This window comes from Oculina patagonica, chromosome 12 (assembly GCF_052425735.1).
Source record: "Oculina patagonica isolate OP01 chromosome 12, crgOcupat, whole genome shotgun sequence".
Lineage (NCBI taxonomy): Eukaryota > Metazoa > Cnidaria > Anthozoa > Scleractinia > Oculinidae > Oculina > Oculina patagonica.
Genome location: NC_135769.1, coordinates 2190719 through 2215194, shown reverse-complemented (window position 1 = coordinate 2215194; position 24476 = coordinate 2190719). Strand labels below are relative to the sequence as shown.

The window sequence follows — 24476 nt, the reverse complement described above, 5'->3', positions numbered from 1 at the left end:
CGTCGGATTCCCATACAAACACTGTAATTTCTACCCGCTTTGCCTACTCGTCAAGATGAAAACCGTGATGAGGCCTATGTTGTCTTTTAGGGTTGTACACGAACTTAATCGTCATATAGATTGATCAGACACGAAATCCTTAAAATTTCTTCATAAATGGAATCACTAGATGACAACTGAACGTCATCCACCCCATTATTTCTCTTATCTGTTTCAGTTATTATGTAATATTTTAGGGGTACGTATGGCTAAATAAAGCTTGAGCAACGCCCGTATTATATCAAATTTTGCGACAAGCATCCGCACTCATTAGCATGATCAGAGGTCTTCTCCTCGTCAAAAAAAACCTTTCTGCCTAATTAGCAGGCTAGACAAATCGTAGTTTTAGATCGAATCTCTCAATCCAGTATGCCCTATTCCACAACAGTTTTCGAGATATCTTTCCCCCGGGGGTGCGCAACTTGCCCCCACGTCTGACTCGTCCCCAGTCGTCTTCATACAGCACGCGGCAAAGATACAGCGGAGGGAGAGACGGGTACCGACAAAGGGAGCGCAAGGGGAGATGGGTAGGGAAAAGGGGAAGAAGGGTCTTCTCCCCTTCTTCCTTCCCATCATCCCCTGCTCCCCCACCTCGCGCGCGTGCTTCTCCCTTTGCCGCGTGCTATATGAAGACGACTGGGGACGAGTCAGCCCCCACGTCAGCCAGCGCGACTGTTCGCTTATAGATGACTCGGCTCCCATGTCAAATAGCCTCCACAGTTTGATTTCCGAAATAATATTTCGTGCGAAAATATAAGACAACAACCAACAAGATTAGTATTTGCTTTCAAATGATTTATTTTTACGTAAAATAACTTATTGTGCTGTGCTTTTGAAGCGTCTAATATATGAATTCTCCAATAACTTAGTTTTTAAAGTGAAGAAAGAAATAGGTAACTTAGTTACTCATCGTCTGCTTTTAATTTTACTAAACTCTCCCCTGGTCGAAAAAGACTATTTTACAAAAACAAACCGATTCTTGAAGAAAGGTTGGAACCCCGTTTTCTGAGATTCATTTCGAAATTGATTTGCTTTAAAGGAATCGCACGGAAACAGCCAAAGCTTCAAAAATTTGTCAAAAGCCCAAGGCTCGTGCGACCTAAGTGAAGACTGAAGTGAACTGTCGATTCACTACGAACCACTCAACTGCTTTGAGGCTGATTTCATGAAAAAGACTTTCATCAACTAAATATACTTCGCTTTAACTCTCGTCACCAGATCTCATTCAGTAACATTGCACATCGCTCATATAAGGCTCGGGCCAGGCGTCTCGAGACCTGCTCATGAATCAAACTAAATTACTGAATCAGACGTCTTATTTCATTCAGCCGAGTCTAACTTAGGCGACTTGAGTAACATGCAGAAATAGACCAAGTGTGCTACAGACGGAAAGAACGGGTTGGACAACCTTAACCTTAAGACAAAACCTGAATTTCTCATAGAGCGGTTTTCACTTGAGCGTCAAAGTATATTCCCGTCAGCATAGGTTTTGCATTACCACGCTTTGTGGTTGGTTCAGCCAATCAGAAGTAAAACCAAAACCAATCATGACGCGCTCGCGCACGTTTTCCCGCGCTTCGTGCCAGCTACATGTATTTGCTTGGATTTTTGATTGGTTCACTGGATTGTCTGTGTTCTTCGTGATTAGCTAGAGTGATACTAACTTTGGTTTTGGTTTTACGACACTCTCTCAATTGAAAACTGCTCTAAACATAACTTACTAAATTCAGTTCAACTCCTGAGTATTTTGACCGGCGCAGTTTGACCCGAGCCTTATCTATGAGCCCACATTTTGGTATCAAGTACAAATACCATAGAATTTCATTTTCTAGGAGCAACGCACTTTCGTCTAATTTTTTGCCTTAACTGTTGGAAGCTGTTTAGAATTTCGCGTATAGAAACCCATTATTTTCCCCCTTCACCTTTTCTGTTCATCTTGTACAAACGCCATCTTCTTTGTATGACCTCTGCCGCACTGACATATTCACGAATTTTTAACACACGCACACGCTGTTCTCTGTTGAGACAGGGGAGTTTTTGTTCTTGGAAATTTTCTCTGGACTTGCTTGCTGCTGTTTCGCCAGGAGATGAGAGGCGTGAATTCTTGAAATCGCTACATTTATCTTCTTGTTTGCTGATTTCAGCTTGATCCTCAGATGCATCATTTGCAGTAACTAATTTATTATCTGTGGTCGCTGCGTCTGGAGGCATTGCCATGATGCACTCCGTCTTACTGGAGTCGGACGATTGTTCTTTCGACTGCAAACAACTCAAAGAGCTTCTTGCTAAAATGGCTTCACTATTTCCGCACGCTTTTTGCTTTTTTGGCATTGTCCTTTGTGCACTTTTTGTACCGCGTAAGTCAGAACAAACACCATTTTCAATGCGACGTGGGAATGTTGACTTGTGGTACAAAGCTCGATGAGAATTGTTCATATAATCAACAAGCGGACAGTTTTTGCCTACGTTTCTTGACGTCCCGCTTTTATCTCTACTGTAAAATCTTTCTTGGCTTGAAAACCCTCTCTTAGAAAAAAAACTTTGAGAAGAAAGCGCCATATGGTGTATCTTACGTGAATTGTCCTTCAATTCCCTTCTCGATGCCACTGGTTTGGAGTTTCTACTATTTGAAGCAGGAATAGACGAGATTGGAGAGCCCGGTACAGTGCGATATTGGTCCCCAGTTTCTCGCCCGCCATCTTCCCAATGTAACGTCATTGATGACGTCCTTGATAAAGTTACATTACCGCTTCCGGTTCCAGACCGGAAGCTTGAAGTCGACGGCGCTGATTGGTGGGACAGCGTCGGAGACGATAAGCCAAAATTTCTCATTTGCTCTCTGCGTGCGAGGAGTTTCTGACGAGTGGACACTTCTTTAAGTTCTAACTCCTTAAATGATTGTGTTTCTGATTGATGTTGCGCTTTTACCTGTAAGGGTGTAAAAATGCAGTTAATAACTGTTACCTTGTCTTCAGACAAGTCATGGAAAAGTTTCTTATCAGGCATCATACAAGTTCTCTAGAAGCCGGTGTTACCTGGGTCATCACACGATCTTTCTCATAAGTATCGCGTGAAAACCCAAGTAAAGGGGACTTATTGTACTTTATCGAGGGGAAACGTACGGGTCGTTGCACTCCTGAATTATTTTCAAAAATAAAAACACTAACCTGGCACTGTTTGAGTCGATCAGTGTACTTTAAATCCGCCAGCTTCTTTATTACAAAAGACAATTTGCTCTCCACTTCCCGCTACAAAGTAAAGTAAGAACTGAATCAATAATAACCAAAGTTCTCAGCCTGACTGGTTTACAGTACTTCTAGTTAGTTTGTCACATAAGAGGAACATGAGCAGTAAAAACGTCCAATAACAACTGTCCTTATCGTAAATTCTTGTTTTCGGATGGCAGTCTCCGAACAATGCACTAACTTGAGTAGGGTCCCGACAGAATGGATTTCAGGTCTTATTAGCTGTTCTTAGTTGTAGAACTAACCCTTACCAATAGCACCCGCTTTCCAATTGCTTCCACTGCCTAGATTAAATTTTTAGCAGAATTTTCTAACCAACGAACCTGTTTTTTCTGAAGTTGCAACTCCACAATTTTCTCATTTTCTAATTCTTCGGGAAGGTCTCCACGCCTCAGCATCACAACGAGGCGCGCACGCTGATCAGCCAACCGTGACGTAAACATTTTGCTCTTGTTCCTGCAAAGAAGTAAACTTTTTAGCTTGAAAAAGGCGGCCCAAAACTCGGTAACGTTCCTTATTCCTTTCTAGGTTTAGGAAAAGTCGCAATTAGCCGAAATATAACTTACAAAAGCTCCTCCTTCTGCAGTTCAAGCTCCCATATCAACACATCCTCACGCGGCCCATGGCCAGCGGGTTGAACTTTGCCTTCTCCTAAACAGACGTCCTTCTTTGCAGATTTTCTTCCTTCGCATGTCTTCAGCAAGCCGGTCTGAGTAGAGACCTCACTCGTTCCAGGTCCTGACATCTGAGGTATTTCATGAGAGGGGCCTGGTGAAGACTCGTCTGCATCTGGCGTTGGTTCCTCGTGTTCAGTGCCCAATGAGATGCCACTCTCCTGCGTAACACTTAACCTGCAAGACAAACAAGGTGTTTTTCATTACAACTGTTTACATGAAACTGAGACGAAAGTCAATTCATTCCAGAATGAGTTCATTCCGGTTTTCATTTCGGAATGAAAATTTCGTTCTGGAATGATTTTCATTCTTGTATTATGTAAATACAGGACGAATTTCGTTCCGAGATGAAATCGCATCTCGTGAAATCGCATACAGATGGTCAAATTGCTAGTCAAAATTGCAGAAATGGCCAAAAATGGGCAGAATAACATGTTTGCGTGAAACATGCGCCATCTTGTTTTGATATCGCGCGAAACATGCGCTACCTTGTTTTCATCTCGCGCGAAAACCGCGCAAGTGAAAACGCCCTTTTATAGGTTGAGCCGGTCGACAATGTCATGTGAATGCAGAACGAACTTCAATCCGGAACGAGTTTCGTTCCAAAATGAAAGTCATTCCGGAATCATGGTAACAGACCCTAACAGTGACATACCTGTGTTGTGAAGCGTCAGCTATCATGGGAACTGGAGATGGCAGCTGGGCTATGAAATTAGACACCACATGAACATCAGTTTCACCTTCACTGGTCAGCGGTGATGTGGGTTCACTGCCTGTGCGCACGCCACTGTCCCTATCGTCAGCGGACTGTTGTTCCTGGTCCCCATCCCTCAGTGCCTGGGGAGTGGTCCCAGCAAATATCCGGCGCAGATAACGTAACGAGGTGCGGAACTTTCTTGGTGTGTTGATACCTGTCAGTAATGGTTAAAAAGCAGTTGATACAAGTAGCATTTTGCTGCAGACATTTTGAGAACGTTTCGTCTTTCTCATTTATTCTAATGTCTAATGGAGTTGTTATTAAAAAGTAAGGAGACTGAGTTATTAGTTATCAGAAAAGCTCACCATGTGACACGGGGTCGTTTATTCTTCCAGCAAGAAAAGAGCGCATCACTGCAGAACAATCTTGCTCATCTTCAGGACTGCTCTCGTCATCCAAGCGCAATGTGAGTGACTCATGCTGAGAAGTATGCAATAAAACAAAGTACTGTTCAGTCCTCATTTGAGCAATGGCCAGGCTACACTTGATTTAACTGTCTACGCTTGGTGTTTAAATAGTGACACTAGTTTGAATGTAAGTATTCAATGGTGTCTGAACAAAAATCTTGACAGTTTCCCAAGCAGGCTTTATTGCATATCAATAGTATCTGGAAAACCCTTTGACCGTATCTTTGATCTTATAAAAAATGCACTTTTGGAAGAACTGTAGCAGCTCTCATACACTTGTAATTCTACTGGTCCTCAAGTGCAGCAGCTGCTATTAACGACCTTTAGATTGGACTACGAGTACGAGATTGAGTACGAGAACGAGTTTTCAAACCAAATTCGTGTGCCTCCTATAATCACTTATCACACCAATCTTATCCCTAACGTTTATTTAAGTGTTAGTCAGCAACAGGGAAGAGTTATAGTTTGGGGGATACAATTGTGTCGAAATTCCAAAGTCGTACTCGTACTCGATCTCGTACTCGTAGTCAATTTTGAAGGTCGCTAAAATTGTTTTGTGGGCAGCAACTAGGGGCATTGTTCCTGTTGTTTGTTTTATTGTTTTCTCGAAGGGTGGTGAACCATTCATGTGAGATCTTGCGAGATCTGCTACCTGACCCAACTTCAGTGACTATATTATCTGGTAACAAAGGTTCACAATAGCAGCTTTGAGGGATTTTCAAGACCAAACCTTTGATCAAGTAGAATGGTACTTTTTGTATAATGGCACAACAAGGTTGAGAAAAAGGTAACATAAATTTATGCAGTCAGAACAAAACGTAAGCAATATCACCAATGTTGTCACAAGTTACTTGAGCAACGAAACTTTTAATGTACCTTGTAATTGGCTAGTTCTAAGTGAAGCTTTGCCAGTGTTGTTTGAAGACGTCTTATAACCATGTTCTTGTCAACCTCTTCATTTCGTCTAAAAGTAAAAGGACTGAGAATAAGCCTAATACTTGTTATCTGACTGCTACATGTAGACAAAATAATGATGGTGGTCTGCATTTGAGTATAGTGGCCCATCAGGCTAGAGCTTATCCCAGTTCCTGTAGCATGAAGCGACTAGGAGTATTTCCACTCCCCCTTAGATGGGATGCTAGTCCATCGCAGGGTTACCCCAGCATTAAATTCCCTGATTCCCATTTATAGATCTGGGTGGAGACAGGCAGTGGAGAGTAAAGGGTCTTGCCCAAGAATACAACACAAAGACCTCAGCCAGGGCTTGAACCCAGACCGCTTGATCCAGGGTCAAGCACACTAACCATTAGGCCACCACGACTCAGAAATAAATGCCATGAAAATGCTCCATATCCTCAATGCCATCTGAAATAACACTCACTAGTGACAATTTTTCAACCAACAGTTTAAGCGTCAAATGTAAAATCATTATAATATTATTATATATTATTAATAAGGTACTCATCATTTGGGAGAAAAGGTCTCTAATCCATCCACTAAATATCACATAATTTTAGTTATACATGTACATTGACATAATTTCTCTTGATTGAACTATTGAATTACTTGCAGATCTGTGATTTACTGAATTTTTGATAGGTGTGCTCGATTTCAATTTGAAAACCTGACAGCAATATTTACCAAACTGAAAAGTAATCAGAACTTTCGTCTGCTCCTTCTAAGATGTACAATGTACACATACATTAAATTGTTTCTTGACATTCAGACTCACATTGGCTTGTTCATGATCCGTGCAACTCTTTGAGCAAACCTGCAGGTTGAGATGGTTTCAGACAAGTTTTTCTCCTCAAAAGACAAAGCTGCAATCATAGCAGTTATGCAGTTCCCACCTACAACAAGTGAACATAAGATATTAGAAATTAAAAAGGCACTGTTCCTCTCCATGCAGGAGTATAAAGTAAAGGATACCGGCCAATTTTTAGTAAGCAAAACTTAAAAATGACAAGCATCATATCTAGGGGAAGGGGGGAGTCTTACAAATATGTAAGGCAGCCAAGCGTGCAAGGCATATGAGGCAAGGCAGCGAGGCATGCAAGGTGAGACAGCGAGACATGTGAGGCAGAAATTCCTACTTCCAAAGGCTAAGCACAAGCTACCTAAGCTAACTGTAGACTAACCAGAGTGCTTTTTAGTCTAACCGGAGTACTAATTAGGCTAACCAGAATGGCTTAGACGCCTCGCTGCCTTGCACTTTGTGATGACCCAGTAGAGTAACAATACAATATGCAATATTGCAAAATTTTTGCCCTATTTCTCCCCATTCCCTCCAACTTGGAAATCCCACTTCCTGAATTCTCTTTCTTTGCCTCCAGTGGTGTTCCCACTCCCCTTAATCCCTTGTTTCCTCACCCCCCCCCCCCCCCTTCCCTCCCCAATGTACGTTTTAGTATGCATGCTAATGGAGTTGACTCACCTAGACTATCCTGTAACACCATGGTCAACAGTGAATTCCTGTAGGGTACAAGAACAGGTTCATAATCAACTGAAAGACCAGAATGCTTTCCTTTTCCTAACTCTACAGCACTTGCACTTGTCAGCTTCTCATTAAATCTTGACTTAGGAACGGCATCCACACTTCTTTCTCCTCTAAGAGTAGCACTTGAGCTGCGTTTTAAAACTTTCCCAGTTTGTTTCTTTCGACTGCAGTTTCTCAAAGACTTCATGTTAAATTTCTGCAGGGCAATGATTACAGACTCCAAGTGATGGAGAGACAAGTTGACAAATTTTGCTTCACCGGGTTGCTGTTCGTCAGCACTTGATTTCCACACATGCTCTGATCCAGCTAGGTCAACCAAGTTCAGCTTTGACCTTTGGTAAAGAGAGAAAATAGAACTGAACTAACTACAGTGGAGATCCAGATATTTTGAAGATGGAAGGGCGTAAGGGAAGATGTGTCTTCTACAGCTTAAAAGGCAGGGAGGGGAGGGGGAGATAGATTTTGGGGGATCTTTGGGCCTTAAATTCTTTCAACAAAAAGTGAGGGCCACTCCCACTAGAACCTCACTGGACCTGACTCATCCCCAGTCGCCTCTTTGTCACTATTAGTATTAACGAGAGCGAGGCGTGGTGGGAAGGAGGAGAGGGGAGAGAGTCTCTCTCCTTCCGTTTCTTCCTCCCCATCACCCCTCACGCTCCCTTTGGTCACGTTGATATTAATAGAGACAGAGAGACTACTGGGGATGAGTCAGCCACTGCACATATTTTGATTTGAAGCCAATTCACAAGGGGAATAACCATGATTGCATTTTCAGGATTAGCATAACCATATTGTCATCTGGTTGTCTTTAAACCCAAACCGGGGTGAGGGAGATCATAAAGATCACCTTAAGATTGAATTGAGGGATTAAGAGAGGATGAAACTTCAGGCTATCCTCAGGGTGAACAATATTTTATTTTTCTTTAAGATATCAACAAATTGTCAAGAAATAAATCGGAAAATGTTGTGATGTTTATTGTTATTCATGTACTGGATAGGTACATGCAACATTCAAAGAAATCTTACCGAGAAATCTTACAGGAGATCAAGAAAGAAATGTATCTAAGAAGGATTGCATGATTTAACAGCTTGGGGTAAAATAGCTTCATAAACAAAAGTTGTGAAAAAAAATCATCCTTTTGGGTTATATTATCTCACAGTTTTAGTATATACTAAAACAACTATTCACCTTAGTGTCTGTGGCTAGTGGTAAATATTTACCTTGCCGCTTCGCAGCTCAGTAAATAAACATCCACCACTAGCCACCTTCACTTCCAACACATAAATTGATAATGTTTTTTTTTTTTTATACACACCTCAAAAATAACTCTGTGCCATGCCTTTGCCTGGAAATCGTAATACTAAACACAGTATGTGATCTAGACGATCTCTGATTGTCAGAAGTTTTGTCTGTCTTCTGATTTGCCACGCCCAACCGATAAAGCTGTGCTGCCTCATCCTCTGATGTCACATGGTGATAGGACAGGCCGTGAAGATGACAAGAATCATTTCCTCCCATTGTTACCAGAACCTGACAAGTAACCACAGAACAAAATATACTATTATCATGCAGTTACAATTTTTTTTTTGACAGAAACTGTGGACCGAAATTTGAAAGATGAAATATTCAGCATGTCGTGAGTATGGGACAAAGAAAAAATCTGAGTGCTCGAGGGGAATTGAACCCATGACCTCCCAAACTCCACTGAGCTACGAGAACTCTTGGTTCATAATTTAATTACTGAGCTTAAAATTTAACATCTTTCTTTATTTATCAAACTAAAAACTTTATGTAAAGTTATTCTGACTTATGATAAATTATTTAACATAATTATACTGATAAATGGCTGTTTTATCAATCTCACTAACTTCTCACTGATCAGTTCTGAGCTTATCAGACCACCCTTACCCTGACCCTAGAACTGGTTCCTCTGTACAGCAGCTAGAAGGTGACTCAATATTGCTACCCCCTCCTCTCAACCCACTCAGCAGAAAGGATGCTTCTTCGTAACGGGGAATATATGTTTAAATCCTGCAGATTGGAGGAGCCAGCTGGTTTACATTGGTGCCTGTGCTAACTACAAAGGGTTAAATTACTCCCCTTAACAGGGTTGTACCTGGCAGGGGGCAGGGGGCAGGGGGGGGCAGTTGCCCCTGCCAGGAAAACTAAAAAACTAAAGCAAAAAAATTTAGATGAGATTAACCCCAAGCATTTTTGTCAGCTTGCCAAATCAACAATTAAACACTGAGTACTTTTAATAAACAACTTCTAAATGGTTCGGTTATGTTTACCGCCTTGTGTGGTGTTAAGCACAAAGAGGTTCCAATTGACTCTAAAGGAGTTTGCTGAAAAGTTGATTAATCTGAAATAAAGGGCTGCTTTAAACGAGTTCTATGACGTACCTTTGACAATTCTTTGGTTTTTCTTGAACCTTTTAATAGGAGAGGACCTAGCAGATCATAAGCTGTCTCTTTATAAATTTCTAGGAATGACACATGAATGTTGACTGTTTCATGCTGATTGTTGTCAACTTCTTGAAAGATCTTGGACAGACTTTGAGGAATAAGTCCACTGTTGGCAGATATAAAAACAAATTAAGGTTAATACAATAACAGTTATCCAACAGTAATAATTATATAATACCATACAAACTTAATCTAAGTAGCAATTGCTGTTACTGTTTACATGCAAAGCAGGTGATTATTTACCATTTTAACCCTTGGACATACAAGGTGGGGGGGGGGGCACCCCTCCCCCCTCCAGGGGTGGTGAATGGTCCTCCAAAAAGTGCCTGTCTCGCAAAATTTTAGCCAAATTTCAGGGGTCTCGTTGTCTCGAATTTTTCTTTGACGCCTTCTCGGAGTCTCGATTGCTTTTGCAAGGCTAAAAAGGGCTCAGGCTCACAAAAAAGATATCAGTCTCGTCGTCTCGCAAAGTCTCGCATTTACCATTCAACACCCCTCCCTCGGTAAGGTTTTTTCGAAATTTTGAAACAAGGATTTATTCTACAATGCTGAAACTTTCAGTAGCCATTCATCATCCCTTGCCAAAATTTTGATACATCAACCATGTGTCCATGATATTTGATGTTGACATGGCAATGTCATAATTACAAGCATGTCTTGCCAAAAATCGTCATTTTTAGAATTTTTCTTTATTTTTCAGTTTTTTTTAAACAGAATTGTACGATTTGATTATTTTTACATTCCATAAGCATTCTGGCTTGATTTTGCATCAATTTTCGTTATTTTCTGACTATCTAAGAAAATGGTGAAATCCAAGATGGCGGCAAAAATGACATCACGGCCAACAAAAATTATGTCATATTTTAGAGTAAACTTCGGGCTTTCTACTTAGTGCAAAAATATGTCGCTGTACCTTTATAGGGGAGGGGTTCCATCCACTCCTCCTTATATGGTGTCCTCATTCTGACAAAACTTGTTCCTAGTTTAATGAATACCACCCCGTGGAGAGCCAAATTCCCAAGCTTTTCCCAAAAATACTTCTGGACGTACACATATAACTCGTTCAAAATACGCCTCTGTTTACCCTTTTTAATTCCCCTACTTCTGAAAATAAATAAATAAATAAGTCCCCCCCCCCCAAAAAAAAAAACAATCAGAATACACCTATCCCCAACCCCCCATCTCCCCCCCCCCCCCCCGCTTGAAATAAAAACCCCAAAGATAGAAGTATGGATATCACAAATTTGGCAGCTTATAAAGCCTTTGCATGCCTGGATCCATACCTTGTCGATTTTGGATTGTGAAAGATTCACAGTGCTTATATAAGTACCAACTGACTCAGTCCCTATATAATAGACCATTTTACAGTTGTCTGCTAAGTGACCTGGCCTTTGAATGGAAGTGAGGCTGGAGGTGACCTTGTTTTGATACAGACCTCACTGCTTTTGTTGTGTAAATCATGTTGTTTTGATGCTAACTAGTTTGCATTTACATGATAAAGCAGAGAGGTTTGTATCAATGCACGGTCACCCTCAGCCTCACTACCATTCAAAGGCCAGGTCACTTGGCAGGCTACTGTAAAATGGACTATTATGTCAAATTATATTTATTGTATTATTGTAAAGTATTATTGTGAAAACAATTTTGTACAGTTACAATTTCAAATTTCTTTCAAATGTGGGAGATTCTGGCCACTGATCTGGATGTTTGTCGTGACTTTAGGGATTAAAAATTGTTTTGGCACGGCACAGAGTTCCCTACTTCAACCTGTCCCAGTTCTGACATACCGTGTTGTCTTTTGTGATCTGTTTTTACAATAAGCCATGAAAAACCGGATTAAGCTGACAGTAATCTCTTTTGTTTTGGATTTTCCTCTTCTGAAGCATGAGTGTCACTTAACACTTGTCAATTGAAGAGCCTAAATTGAGAGCTCTTAAGGTATCACGGAAGGAAAATTGGCGTTTTTGTTCCAAGTGAAATTGTGTGCAAACCATCAGTGGTAACCCCAATAAAGTATATGTATTTTCAGAAAGCTTATTGAAAAAAGATTGTAATTTTCGATTTTTTTTTTTATCATATAGACCATAGTAAGCAACGCCAGCATTTTGATTGCAAATATGATGTTGCGAACTTTAGGTTTATTTGAGAACATTTTTACACGAGAGCCAAAACTTTTATGTGGAATTTGATCTACATATACTGGTCTAAAAAACGGTGTCTCCGATTTTGCTTTTCTTGCTCCATTATTTTTTTTATGAATTTTTAAACTTTAAAATGGCATTTTTAGGGCTTTTTTAGGATTAAAAATTTATAAGCTATGGTTTTGTCATTTAGATCCATAGAAGTGATTTCATTGCAAGCATTAAGTTTCATATAGAGATAGTGAGTATTTCGCAAAAGTTAACCCTAGCCCTCTTTTAGTGACCAGGTAAAAAGGATCAAAATTCTCATCCCAGCATGAATATCAAGAATCTTTATTATGGTATGTTATAATCTGAATACTACAGAAAAATTTCTCAAAATTCACTGACCAAGGAAACACCATTTTGGTGAAATTAACATGCCACGTTTTAAAATCAAGTGAAATATGCCAAAATCATTTCTTATGCCTCCAAACGTTAACTTTTCACTTTTTAAGATCACTGTAAAGACTTCTGCAGAGCACCGTGACTGATCTCACGTACCCTAGGATTCTTGAAATATTCCGGTGATGTCAAATTTCAGTCTCGTGAGTGTTCATAGACTTCATAGACGTGCATCACTGGATATTTTTAACAAATAAATTTGGAAAACAGATCAAAATTTGTAAAATCCACTCTTTCTTTGTACGTGCGCAAACGACAGATTCAAATGTCCAGGTCACAAGAAATTTGAGGAGGCTTAATGTTTTTTTTTGTCCGACTATCGATCATCGATCTCGGATCTCCCCAGATCGCCGTTGTTTTTCACAAATTCGATTCGTAACACTGCCGCTTTTAACCGCAATTATAAAACTAAAATTATAATGAATAGCATCTAATAAATCACGAGTGCGCGAACACCAAAAAAGCCTAGCTATTTTAGGATTCAACAGCTTATAAAACAAGGCAGATCGTGAAAACTAGTACTTACCCGTTCAAACCCTCGACTCCTTCCCCTTGAATGGTGTACGTTTTGCCAGCGCCTGTTTCGCCATAAGCAAATATTGTTGCATTGTATCCTTCAAGAAATTGTTTGACAATATCCTTTGCGGCTACATCGAACACATTTTTTTGCGATGATTCCATTCCAAAAACGTGCGCGAACCGAAATCTGAGTGGTTTTGGTTCTTGCAGATTTGTACAGCCAGAACTAATGACTCCGTTCGACGCTAGATGTTGTCCAGGTGGATAGATATATACTGCTTGATCTTCACGCCTGATCAGTTCCTGATTTATATCTCGACATGGTTTCAAACGTGCAAATACCTTGATATTCGCCATAAACAACCTCTCGGACTGAAGTGAACAATGATTATTGCAGTTGTGTTTTCAGTATTGTGCGTGATGCGCTGAAATCAAATCCATGGCCACGCGATGCAATCATGGTCGGATTTGAAAGGGTCACTGCAAACAATGACTCCCTTTTAGTCTCAATCATCCGCTCAATTTCTTTGAACAGAGCTAAGCGATAATTAGTTGTAAGCAAACCGCCCGCTTTTGTGTCCAGAATGCGACGAAACAATAGAAATTACGATACACAAAGCCAGTCCGATATGAGCAGTCGCCATATCAAATGAGAGGTATAAAAATATCGCAAAATGATCAAGTGTTCAGTGGACCGTGTTACCATTGGGGGTCTGGCGAGAGAAGATCTTGAGCATGCGTGTTAGAGCGACTGCTCTAAAAATCAAAATGGCGACTCAGTTGTCGTGGATTTGTGAAAATATTTTTATTCATAGAAGTTTTCAAACCAGGTAAACTTCGAATGGAACGGGGCTTTCTCCCCGGAGATATCACAGTGAATTATTTTGCCTTGTAAAAAGGTTTCTATTCCACAAAATGCGGTAGAACAGAGCTTTACGTGCCGCGAACGGACTTGAGATTGTCAGATCTCGCCACGAATCACAATGGATCTAAACAAAGTCAGCACTTATTCGGCCGCAATGTTTGATCGGCTGAAAAGTGCGGCAAAGAACGCCACTGTCACAGCTGTTTCTGCCACAGTACATGCAGTTGGCGCTGTGGGATCCTTAATCGGAAATCCCTTGACGAAAGACTTTGATGTCGGCAAGCATGTAGCAAGTTTTGGACCCAACTTGGCGTGGAAAATATATGAAGGGAAAAAGAAAACAACTGGCCAGGTAGATATTTGATAGCCTTAATTCGTTTATTTTTATTTAAAGTTGGTTTAATTAAACTGCAGTGGCTGATTAAATTTAATTTAAACAATTGAGTTTTATTTTGGTTTAGATTTGTTGATGGACGTAAGTCTTATAAATATGTAAGCCGGTGATCTTTTATTTGAAGGTTGCTGGTTCCGTGACGTAAGCTGCCAAACTTATCATCAATAAATAATTATCACAACTTCAAGGACCATTGTTTTAACCAGCCATTTTAAACACATTGTTTTAACCCAGTGAAGTGTTGCTTAGCATCTTAGGGGCTGTGACTAAAAGTGAGACGGGGACTTGGGGACTGGGACGTGGGACGCGTGGGCTGGGACTTGGTGACGTTGGACGTGGGGACGTGGGGACTCGGGGACGTGGGACGCGGGGACGTGGGGACTCGGGGACGTGGGGACGTGGGGACGCGCAAACGAAAAGACTAAGTTTTCTGTGTTTAATGTAAAAAATACAATTTCCGGTCTTATTTTTTTAATAGCTTCATTGGGAAACATGCAAACAAGACATTAAACATTGAAATATATAACATAATGTAAATAGATAGGGACAGAAACATTTCTCAAAGGAAAAAGCACGAACGGGAAAGTCCTCCATTGCTACACGCGCGAGGTTTAAGATTCGCGTTGGAAATATTCTGTAACTAGATCTCTCACGGTAAATGAGGTAAACGAATTTTTCTGTCCCAATCTATTTACATTATGTTGCATATTTCAATGTTCAATGTCTTGTTTGTATGTTTCCCAATAAAGCTATTAAAAAAATAAGACCGGAAATTGTATTTTTTACATTAAACACAGATAACTTAGTCTTTTCGTTTGCGCGTCCCCACGTCCCCGAGTCCCCGCGTCCCCGCGTCCCCGAGTCCCCACGTCCCCACGTCCCACGTCCCCGAGTCCCAGCCCACGCATCCCACGTCCCAAACACGCGTCCCGCGTCCCAGTCCCCAAGTCCCCGTCCCACTTTTAGTCACAGCCCATCTTAGGGCCCATTTACATGGAAAGAGGATGATCCTAACACTAAGATCATCCTCCTTCCAGGTAAAATGGAATGATTGTAGTGCTGGGATCATCCTAGTACTAGGATCATTCAAGCATCATATGTTTTCAGCTTTCAGTTTATATTTGAAGGGTTGCATTTGACCCTAATGCTATGATCATCCTAGCGCTATTTTACATGACTAGGATCATCCTCTTTCCATGTAAATGGGCCCTTACATGTTCATTGAAAATAAATACAGTTCATGTAATTAATTAATTTATTCTGTTCTTAGGCATTTAGAATGCATGGTGCCTGTCTTACACAAGACGATTTAAGGTGGCTCGATCGGATTTTTGAGCGACGATACCTTTCAACTTTGAGCAACTTGTACGCCACCGTAAACAATCCGACTGAAAATCGATCAGTACAGCTGTACTAAAGAAAGATGAAAGTTTCGAATGAGATAAGTTTCATCGAAATCGGAGTAACCATAGCAACATAATGACGTCACCACCCATTTTACACGAGACCGATTTTCTTGTAATAGAGGGATAATTTTGAAAAAAAGGCTTCTAGATCTTGGACTTGACATAGTTTTCTCAAGGTCTGCAAAATTTGAAGAATTTCTATGAGAGCGTTTTCGAGAAAATTTTAGATGAAGTTTTCAGGTGCTAAAATACAACAAAAACAAAGCAGACTTAAAACACTATTGAGAAAACGTTCACAAGGCCCGATCAAGTAACATTTTGGCCTTAAGTGAATCTTGTACTATCTAATTACCTTGGGAGAAAATCTCAGAGAAATCGTTTTATTTGATTTCTTGAAACATCGGCTTGAATATGAACTGGTATGAAGTGTTATTTCGCTCTTTTGTCGAAAAAGGGCCTTCGCTTACTAAAATGATCGCAAAATAAAAAGCGCTCGATAGAACTTTTTTAAACTTGGCAGTCAAAAAGAAGAATAAGTTTGTAATGAAATGTCTAATTTTCAAGATAATTGAAACATTTTAAGGCAGTTAATTCAAAGCCTTAATTCAGGTAAACATTGCGCTGTTTTTCACCCTACATCGGAATCACTGCCTCATTATCTGTATCCATTGTCTCAAGCCGCGTGCATTTGTAAATTCCAGTAGATCATGAACCACTAATTATTTATTACTGGAGATTTTTGTGACAATTCTGCCTTGGCCTTGAAACTGTTAGGAGACTGAAGATAATACAAGTACTTTACTAGCCTATTCCTCGTTGTTATTGCATTTTGGCTTGTTAAATTAGCTTGTTTCTGTTCAGTTTTCGGAAAAAAGCGGCTGTTTTACATATTCAAGATGTGCTGAAATTTGCAAATGCACGGGGCACGACACAATAGAGACTTATAATGAGGCAGCGATCCGATGTAGAGTGAAAAACAGCGCAATGTTTACCTGAGTTAAGGCTTTAAATTAACTGCCTTAGAATGTTTCAATTATTTTGAAAATTGGACGTTTCATTACAAACTTATTCTTCTTTTTGACTGCCAAGTTTAAAAAAATTCTATAGAGCGCTTTTTATTTTGCGATCATTTTAGTAAGCGAAGGCCCTTTTTTGATAAAAAGAGCGAAATAACACTTCATACCAGTTCATATTCAAGCCGATGTTTCAAGAAATCAAATGAAAGGATTTCTCTGAGATTTTCTTCCAAGGTAATTAGAACGTACAAGATTCACTTAAGGCCAAAATGTTACTTGATCGGGCCTTGTGAACGTTTTCTCAATAATGTTTTAAGACTGCTTTGTTTTTGTTGTATTTTAGCACCTGAAAACTTCATCTAAAATTTTCTCGAAAACGCTCTCATAGAAATTCTTCAAATTTTGCAGACCTTGAGAAAACTATGTCAAGTCCAAGATCTAGAAGCCTTTTTTTCAAAATTATCCCTCTATTACAAGAAAATCGGTCTCGTGTAAAATGGGTGGTGACGTCATTATGTTGCTATGGTTACTCCGATTTCGATGAAACTTATCTCATTCGAAACTTTCATCTTTCTTTAGTACAGCTGTACTGATCGATTTTCAGTCGGATTGTTTACGGTGGCGTACAAGTTGCTCAAAGTTGAAAGGTATCGTCGCTCAAAAATCCGATCGAGCCACCTTAATCAATGACTTTTGACCACAATTTAAGGTTACCATATACGGTACCTTCATGTGTGTCTCACGTCAAAACTCTGTAGCGCCTCTAACCTGCGATCAGGCGTTTATTTTTCTCGCGGCGGTGCAGTCAACGGAAAAATGAACGCCTGATACAATTACTTGTCAAGTCGTCTGCCGCCCCCTAATTAAAGTGTCTGTCAACGTCGGAATGTCGGCTATGCCATCAGATAAGAGATAAGCGTGAGCTTGCAGCAAAGGTTGTTTTATTTTGGTAGACGTAGTGGCAGTTATGCGAAAAAGTTGAAGAAAAATTACTACCTCTGTGAGAGTAGTGTCTCGGTTGGTGAAGGTACTGATCCGCTTTGTGAAAATAAAGTTGAAGACAGGCCTGCACGAAATCCCCGTGAACCTTTTGTGGTCGTGTCGCATTATTCAAATGCCTTCAAATTATATTTTTACTGATCGGCAGGTTTTAAAAATTTGTTTTCAGCAAAGGCTGATTTTGTGCAAGGCTCCAACACTCTGGACAAAATTGTCAGATCAGACATTTCAAGGTCGTAGTTTTCGTCACTGGTACGATCGTCTGGCGTGTGGTGCGATGTTGCCCGGGAATGTTGTGATAATCTTCGACACCATTGGCGATAGATTACGCTCTTGTCCCGTCGAAAGCACCGCCAAGACATCTTTACTTTCACAAACTATTCGTCGAATACACTCCCTTTGTTCATCTTTAAGTGTTTTGTTAATACAACTTTTGAGGGATTTTCTTAAAGCTAGAAAACTCGCTCTCTACTTCATTCTGCTCAACACAAATAAAATCCTCTATGCGTGATAGTTTTGGACCGGAAGTTACACTCGAACTCAATTAGCCAATCAGGATAGAGTTTAATGTTCCCTTTTGTTTCCTGACCAATCAGAAAAAAGTCCAGATTCTGGACTTTTTACAGACGACTTGACAAGTAATTGTATCAGGCGTTCATTTTTCCGTTGACTACACCGCCGCGAGAAAAATAACGCCTGATCGCAGGTTATAGCGCCTCCGGGTTTAATTGTAGATACCTAAAACCCTATATCAAATTAAAGCTCATAGAACTGGCTATCTAAATACTTCATCCATTTTGTGATAAAATAAATTGTTGAATTTTTCATGACGTCTAAATGTGAAAGTCAGAATGGGCTATTGAAAGTTTTAAGTCACAACGAATTTTAAATTTCGATAATTTGATTTGTTCAAGGGTTTTTACTCCCAAAGCGCTAAAAAACTGTGTTGGCGTTTTATCGTATTCGATTACACTGAAAAGTTTCAGAGCATTTTCGAAGAAGGGTTATAACTTCATGGATTGATCATACAAAAAAGCCTCTCAACACAAAAAATATGAATTAAAAATATCGCCGACACGTTTTTGTTGCTGCCATTTTGAACTTACTCCTGAAAATTTAAGGTCAATCGAACAAAATCGCCTGGAGCCCATGGACCTGGGCTTATATTGTGGTGTTCCATAAAATATCCATACCCCTCTCACAGAAGGTTTTTTATTTGGATCCCTCCCACCTCACCCCTCTGGAAAATTCTATTGAAGCCCCATACTTAAAATTTTGGCTTTTGAGGCCCCTCACCCCCTTGGAATTTCCATTGACCACCCATGGAGTGGAACTGCACATTACTGGGGTACATGTTACCAACATCACTAAAACATCAAAGAGTCCACTTAATTTTTTCATTTGTACCCTAATTACTACATGGTTTAAAATAAGCCTACCCCCCTCCTCAAATACATGTAGCCCCCCTTTCTATGAAGCCCCCTGTCTTGAAATGAAATAAGCCCCCCGCAGGCTCACCAAAGCATTTATGGTAACTATACCATTATGATAGTCTTTTGGTTCTTTTCAATAAAATTCTTCAAAATAGAAAATTAAATTTGTTGATTTGTTCCTGTTTTGAATTCAAATAGGAAGTTTCCCTGGTTGTTTTTGAGAAGAAGCTTCTGGATAAAGTTGATAAACGAGATAGGGACATAGTAATGGAGACAATGAAGAAAGGACCAGTGCAGCTGACAAGACTTAGACATCCACGACTGCTGGTGGTTCAGCATCCTTTAGAAGAATCCAAGTAAGTTGTCTGCTGTATCCTGCATGACAGATAGCTTACATCACTTAGGGCGCATTCTTTTGGAACTATTCTGGCCATTCTCATTCCGGTTTAGGAATAACAGAATACACAGAATATCAATTCCCAAAAGAATGAATGTTCTGAAAACGGAATACTGGTGGCGGAGGTGACCTGAGAACTATTGTATCTGGAAATGCACAAGTTGCGAACCACTTGGGGGACCTGGGGTGGCCAGCCGCATTTGATTTCATGCCAAAACTAAATTAAAAGAATGCACATTCTGCTTACTCCGAGTAATAAAACTGTATTCCGTTCATTTTGCTATCGGGAGCAGAATGAATGGAATAATAGTATTCCGTTCATTACAAAAACGAAATAGATCCCAAAAGAACGTGGTTACCATCGATTCCGAATACCCGCCAAAAAAAAAAAAGAAAGGGGAAAAAAAAAAAAAAAAAAAAAAAAAAAGGGAACGAGGAGTACCGGGGTTCTACTGTATTCCTATTCCGAAATAGTTTCCAAATAATGCACCCTCCCTTAATTTCCTTCCTGCATGACAATGATAGAAGTACAGCTCAGTATTAAATATTAAAATAAAATAAATTACTATATTTAGAGAGGAATGGTCATTTACCTGTAATTTTTTTTTTTGGGGTTTTTTTTTTTTTTTTTTTTGTGTTTTTGCTTTTTGTTTTTTCCCCCACATCCCCATTTAAAAACCCCGACCCCCCCTGGGTTTTATCCACACCATCTTATTTAACATAACATTTATTATTTAACAGCACAACAAGAAAGTACTGCTGGGAAGTTTTTATTTGGTTTTCTTGTTAAGGTTTCATCCAAAGGCTAAAAAGCTAGATCCAAGTTGTATAACAAAACAAGCAGTACCTTTGAAAGAACAGCTCTCAGAAGCTTTCATTAATGTTTTTTTAGCCATTTAAAAATGGCTGTACATTAGCTTGATGCCTGTGATTTGACTTTGATTCAATGCTTAACAGATTTGTCTAGATCTATTTTGAGCACAAAATATTGTTACTGTAAATCTAGTGCAGTTCTTACAAATGATCTCCATTTGTTTCTTTTCCAGGGATTGCTTAGCCTTTGCTACTGAACCAATATTTGCAAGTCTGGCAAATTTACTGGGAAAACATGATAACATGCCGTCTCCTCCTCCACCTGATTTTAAGGTTTGTCAGAGTTTACCAAATTTTAAGTACCGTCACCATGGTACATCAAATTAATAGTATCAACATAATAATTATATTTGCATTTCTTTAGTTAACAATAACAATAAAGAGAATTATTTTTGTCATAATGTGGAATGATTAAATACTAGATGTGCAGTTTGAAAGGCCCTTAGTTTATTATCCCAAACACTGTAGTTGTTTTACTTGTTTGTTTTAGTATTAAATATTGAAATGTACACAATTTAATTACAAAGAGTTTATGTGCTCTCTTTACAGACATTTGAACTTTATGATGTTGAAAGAGTCTATGGACTATATCAGGTTTGTCACACTTCAATTAATCCACATACTTTCATGAAGTCATTACTCAATCATGTGCCAAGAACAGCTTAGAAAACTAGTTGACTTCTGATTGAATTAAATCTGCAAAAAAGAATATGATTCAATTGAAAGTGATCACACTTGTCAGCTGCAAACACAAGCATCTGTTTTGTTGTTGTTGTTTTTGTTGTTATTGCCACTGCTGTCATTGTTTTTTATTTTGTTTTTGCTGATTAAGTCTTTTTTTTAACTCAGCTGAAACTGTTCAATCTTTCAATCCCTATTTCTTATCAGCTTGTGGAAGGTTTAACTTTCCTTCACAACGATGCCAAGATTCTTCAAGCAAGCCTTGCACCTGAAAATATAGTCATCACAAAAAATGGTCAGTGGAAAATTGCTGGACTCTTCTTCAGTGCCACACCAGTTGTGATTGATGGACAGGTATCATTCATTAATTTTATTATTTCAAATTATCATAAAATTTAGTTAATTTAAACATGGCACTATATAAACTATTTATGTACATTAACTGAAATACTATGCGTGTTAATTTGAACGAGGCACTATAACTATTACTATATATGATTGGTTAATGCTTGTCATCCATAAGAGTAAAGATGTACAGATGACGTCTCTGCATGATGTGACTTGTGTGCATAAATATAGTCCACATTTTGACATCATCTGACTGTGTGATCTCTAACTGAACAGACACTTTATGTATGTGGCAAAGACTGTCTTATAGCTATGTGTATAATGGTGCCATTTACCTATAAGTTGTGACTTATGTTCCTTACAACCCTCCAAGTTGCGACCATTTTAGTCGCCATTGCTCCAGCGCTTGAGCAAACTATCACCCAAACTCTGAAGATGCTCTGTACATTATGGATTCACTTTGAAAAATTAGTTGTTCTACTATTAAAACCTACTGGGAGTACACAAAAACTTGGTTTTGTTAGCTGATCTTTTCATTTTTTTTTATTCTTTTTGTTTCCTTCGTTCTGGGAAAAATTTAGTGGTAAAATTTTGTTTCTACACGCTTTTTGACAACCAAAATTGGCGACCAAAATTTCCCATTGGCAACTTACCCTAAATAGGTAGTCGCCAAATGGCCACTAAGGAAAAAAGTTAACTTGGAGGGTTGCCTTACTACTGTAAATGAAAAGTCATTTCAATGTCTATCCACAGCAAGTGTCCATAAGTTAGGTTTCAACTTACTGTACTAATACTGATCTATCCAATCTTTTCTTCAGTCCACCTACAATGCCGGCCAATGGGAGCCGCGCCTCTGGCCATGGGCTCAGCCAGATCTTAATTACGCTGCCCCAGAGTACATCTTGTCAAGATCATGTGACCTGTCTAGCGACATGTTTTCCCTGGGGGTTCTTATTTATTCAATATACAACAAAGGGAGGCCACCCTTTGACTGTGATAACAACATGACAGCATTTAAAAGAAATGTAGAACAGGTAATAATATAATCAATTTGCTGTAATAGTAAGACCAATATTCAAATACATGTGCGAGACAGATTGTGGATTTAAGGCAGGTTTCCTTTTCTTCTTTTGGCAACAGGCAATTTCAGCCACCTGTCTATGAATCCTTTATTCACAAGGAACTTTAATTTTAACACCAAGCAATTTAAGTTATTTTCTTCCAAGGGTTTCAAGAATTTTTATTGATTGATTTACACCACCTCTATGGAAAGAAAAGCCCTGGTAATTTAAACCCATACCTTTCCTTCAAACATCAAGTTTCCTTAAAATTTTTGCGCTTGGTCTCTTAACAATTTTTAATGTACATGTACATAACTTTTCTGTAGTATGATTTTAGTACCTTTCTACACCAAAATCAGAAACTTGTGACTACATGGCTTCTTGTTCAGGGTCTCTACTGTGTATTTAGATCACTGGAGACTTAATTTAGGAGCCAATAGAAATGAACTGTGAAATGGTTAGCTCACTGGATACTGATCATGTCCTGAGAGCTTCTAGTTCACAGTTACATGTTCATAAAAATTAATTATCGTATAGTGCACATGCACATGAAGCTTTCCTTGTTTGAAGTACATGTAATGTCTCATAGACACCCAACAAATTAATTTCTCCCCGCTGTCAATCAAAAATCCAACCACAATTGACAAACCTTAGGAGAAAAGAAATGAACAAAATTATTTGAAATCTACCAATAAATTATTGCAATCCATAAACATAAACTTTTGAAAACATTGATTGGGAAGTGAACTTTTGTTTTGCTATTGACAGCAGTGGAAAAGGTAACTGTGGGATGAGAATTAAAATTCAGTGTTTGCCTAATTTTAAAAAGCACAAAGGGTGGGGGGGGGGGGGTCTCGTACCTTTGAATTCCAGTTCCTGTCCCTTCCTTAGAGGTTCCTGCCTCTTTGTTCTATTTTTATTGCAGAATATTGCAGAATGTTGCAAAAAAATTTCAATTTTCTCACGTTCCCACCTAGTTGGGATCCTGCTTCCCACCTTCTATTCTCCCACCTCTCATACCCCTCCCTCTCCTGTTCTCCTGGGCTCCTGCCCTCTCCCCCAGGCTGCCCCTCTCACACAATAATGGTCTCCTTGCATAATTTTCTAAATACCTTGTTCCAGATGTCAAGGAACAGTTCAACACCTCTTGGTTCTGTTCCTAAAGAACTGCAAGAGCATGTCAAAAGTTTACTCAGCATTACAGCCACTGTCAGACCAGATGTTCACATGATGTCCAAGGTAATTCAAGCCCATACCTTTCAACTTTTACCTGGAATTCTCTACAGTCTGGTCACCTAATGATTTTAATGTACATGCACATTTACTGTAGTATGGTTATAGCACCTTTCTATACAAAGATCAGAAACTTGTGACTTAATGGCTCCTTGTTCAGGGTCTCTACTGTGTATATATATCACTGGAGGCTTAATTTAGGAGCCAACAGTAACAAACTGTGAAATGGTTAGCTCACTGGATACTGATCATGTCCTGAGAGCTTCTAGTTTACAGATACATGTTGATAAAAATTTTAAGCATTATTTTGCACATGTCAAAAGTTTACTCAGCATCACGGTCACTGTCAGACCAGATGTTCACATGATGTCCAAGGTACAACAATCAAAATCAATAATGTCATTATACCCTTCTATACCAGATACATGTAACTTTTTTCACCCTTCTGGCAATTGTGACTTTAACTGTCTTTAAAAATGGGAATAAAACCGCCTATTTAAACTCAAGTGTAACCATTCATGACAAATGAAAGCTGCCGAGCAGTACTTTCATGTGGTACTGTTTATTATGCTGTACAAGGT

At 39.3% G+C, this 24476-nt stretch overlaps 2 protein-coding genes across 2 annotated transcripts in view; one reads left to right on the top strand and one right to left on the bottom strand.

Annotated features, from left to right (window-relative positions):
- Positions 1 to 819: 819 nt before the first annotated feature.
- LOC144631349 (uncharacterized) lies at positions 820 to 13833 on the bottom strand. The gene is made up of 12 exons (XM_078489768.1): positions 13197 to 13833; positions 10023 to 10191; positions 8936 to 9150; positions 7557 to 7951; positions 6855 to 6972; positions 5999 to 6086; positions 5021 to 5135; positions 4614 to 4869; positions 3851 to 4135; positions 3608 to 3740; positions 3207 to 3287; positions 820 to 2967 (listed from the first exon to the last, which is right to left on the bottom strand). Exons 1-12 carry the CDS (start codon positions 13544 to 13546, stop codon positions 1945 to 1947), a joined length of 3228 nt encoding a protein of 1075 aa, XP_078345894.1. The 5' UTR covers positions 13547 to 13833; the 3' UTR covers positions 820 to 1944.
- A 120-nt stretch (positions 13834 to 13953) lies between these two features.
- Positions 13954 to 24476, top strand: part of LOC144631351 (SCY1-like protein 2) — a 28883-nt gene continuing 18360 nt past the window's right edge. Inside the window, exons 1-7 of the mRNA XM_078489771.1 lie at positions 13954 to 14406; positions 19501 to 19658; positions 20746 to 20845; positions 21122 to 21166; positions 21461 to 21607; positions 22420 to 22635; positions 23785 to 23901. Coding sequence (XP_078345897.1) covers positions 14173 to 14406; positions 19501 to 19658; positions 20746 to 20845; positions 21122 to 21166; positions 21461 to 21607; positions 22420 to 22635; positions 23785 to 23901 — 1017 coding nt within the window. The 5' untranslated portion in view covers positions 13954 to 14172. The remainder of the gene's footprint in view (positions 14407 to 19500; positions 19659 to 20745; positions 20846 to 21121; positions 21167 to 21460; positions 21608 to 22419; positions 22636 to 23784; positions 23902 to 24476) is intronic.

What these genes read in the sequence shown, in the direction of transcription:
- LOC144631349 (XM_078489768.1), bottom strand. Translation starts at nt 13,546, where the DNA reads ATGGCGAATATCAAGGTATTTGCACGTTTGAAACCATGTCGAGATATA. An exon ending in GGAGTCGAGGGTTTGAACGG is followed by an intron (nt 10,192 to 13,196) that starts GTAAGTACTAGT and finishes ATCTGCCAACAG; the next exon opens with TGGACTTATTCCTCAAAGTC. An exon ending in GGCACAGAGTTATTTTTGAG is followed by an intron (nt 7,952 to 8,935) that starts GTGTGTATAAAA and finishes TCTTTACCAAAG; the next exon opens with GTCAAAGCTGAACTTGGTTG.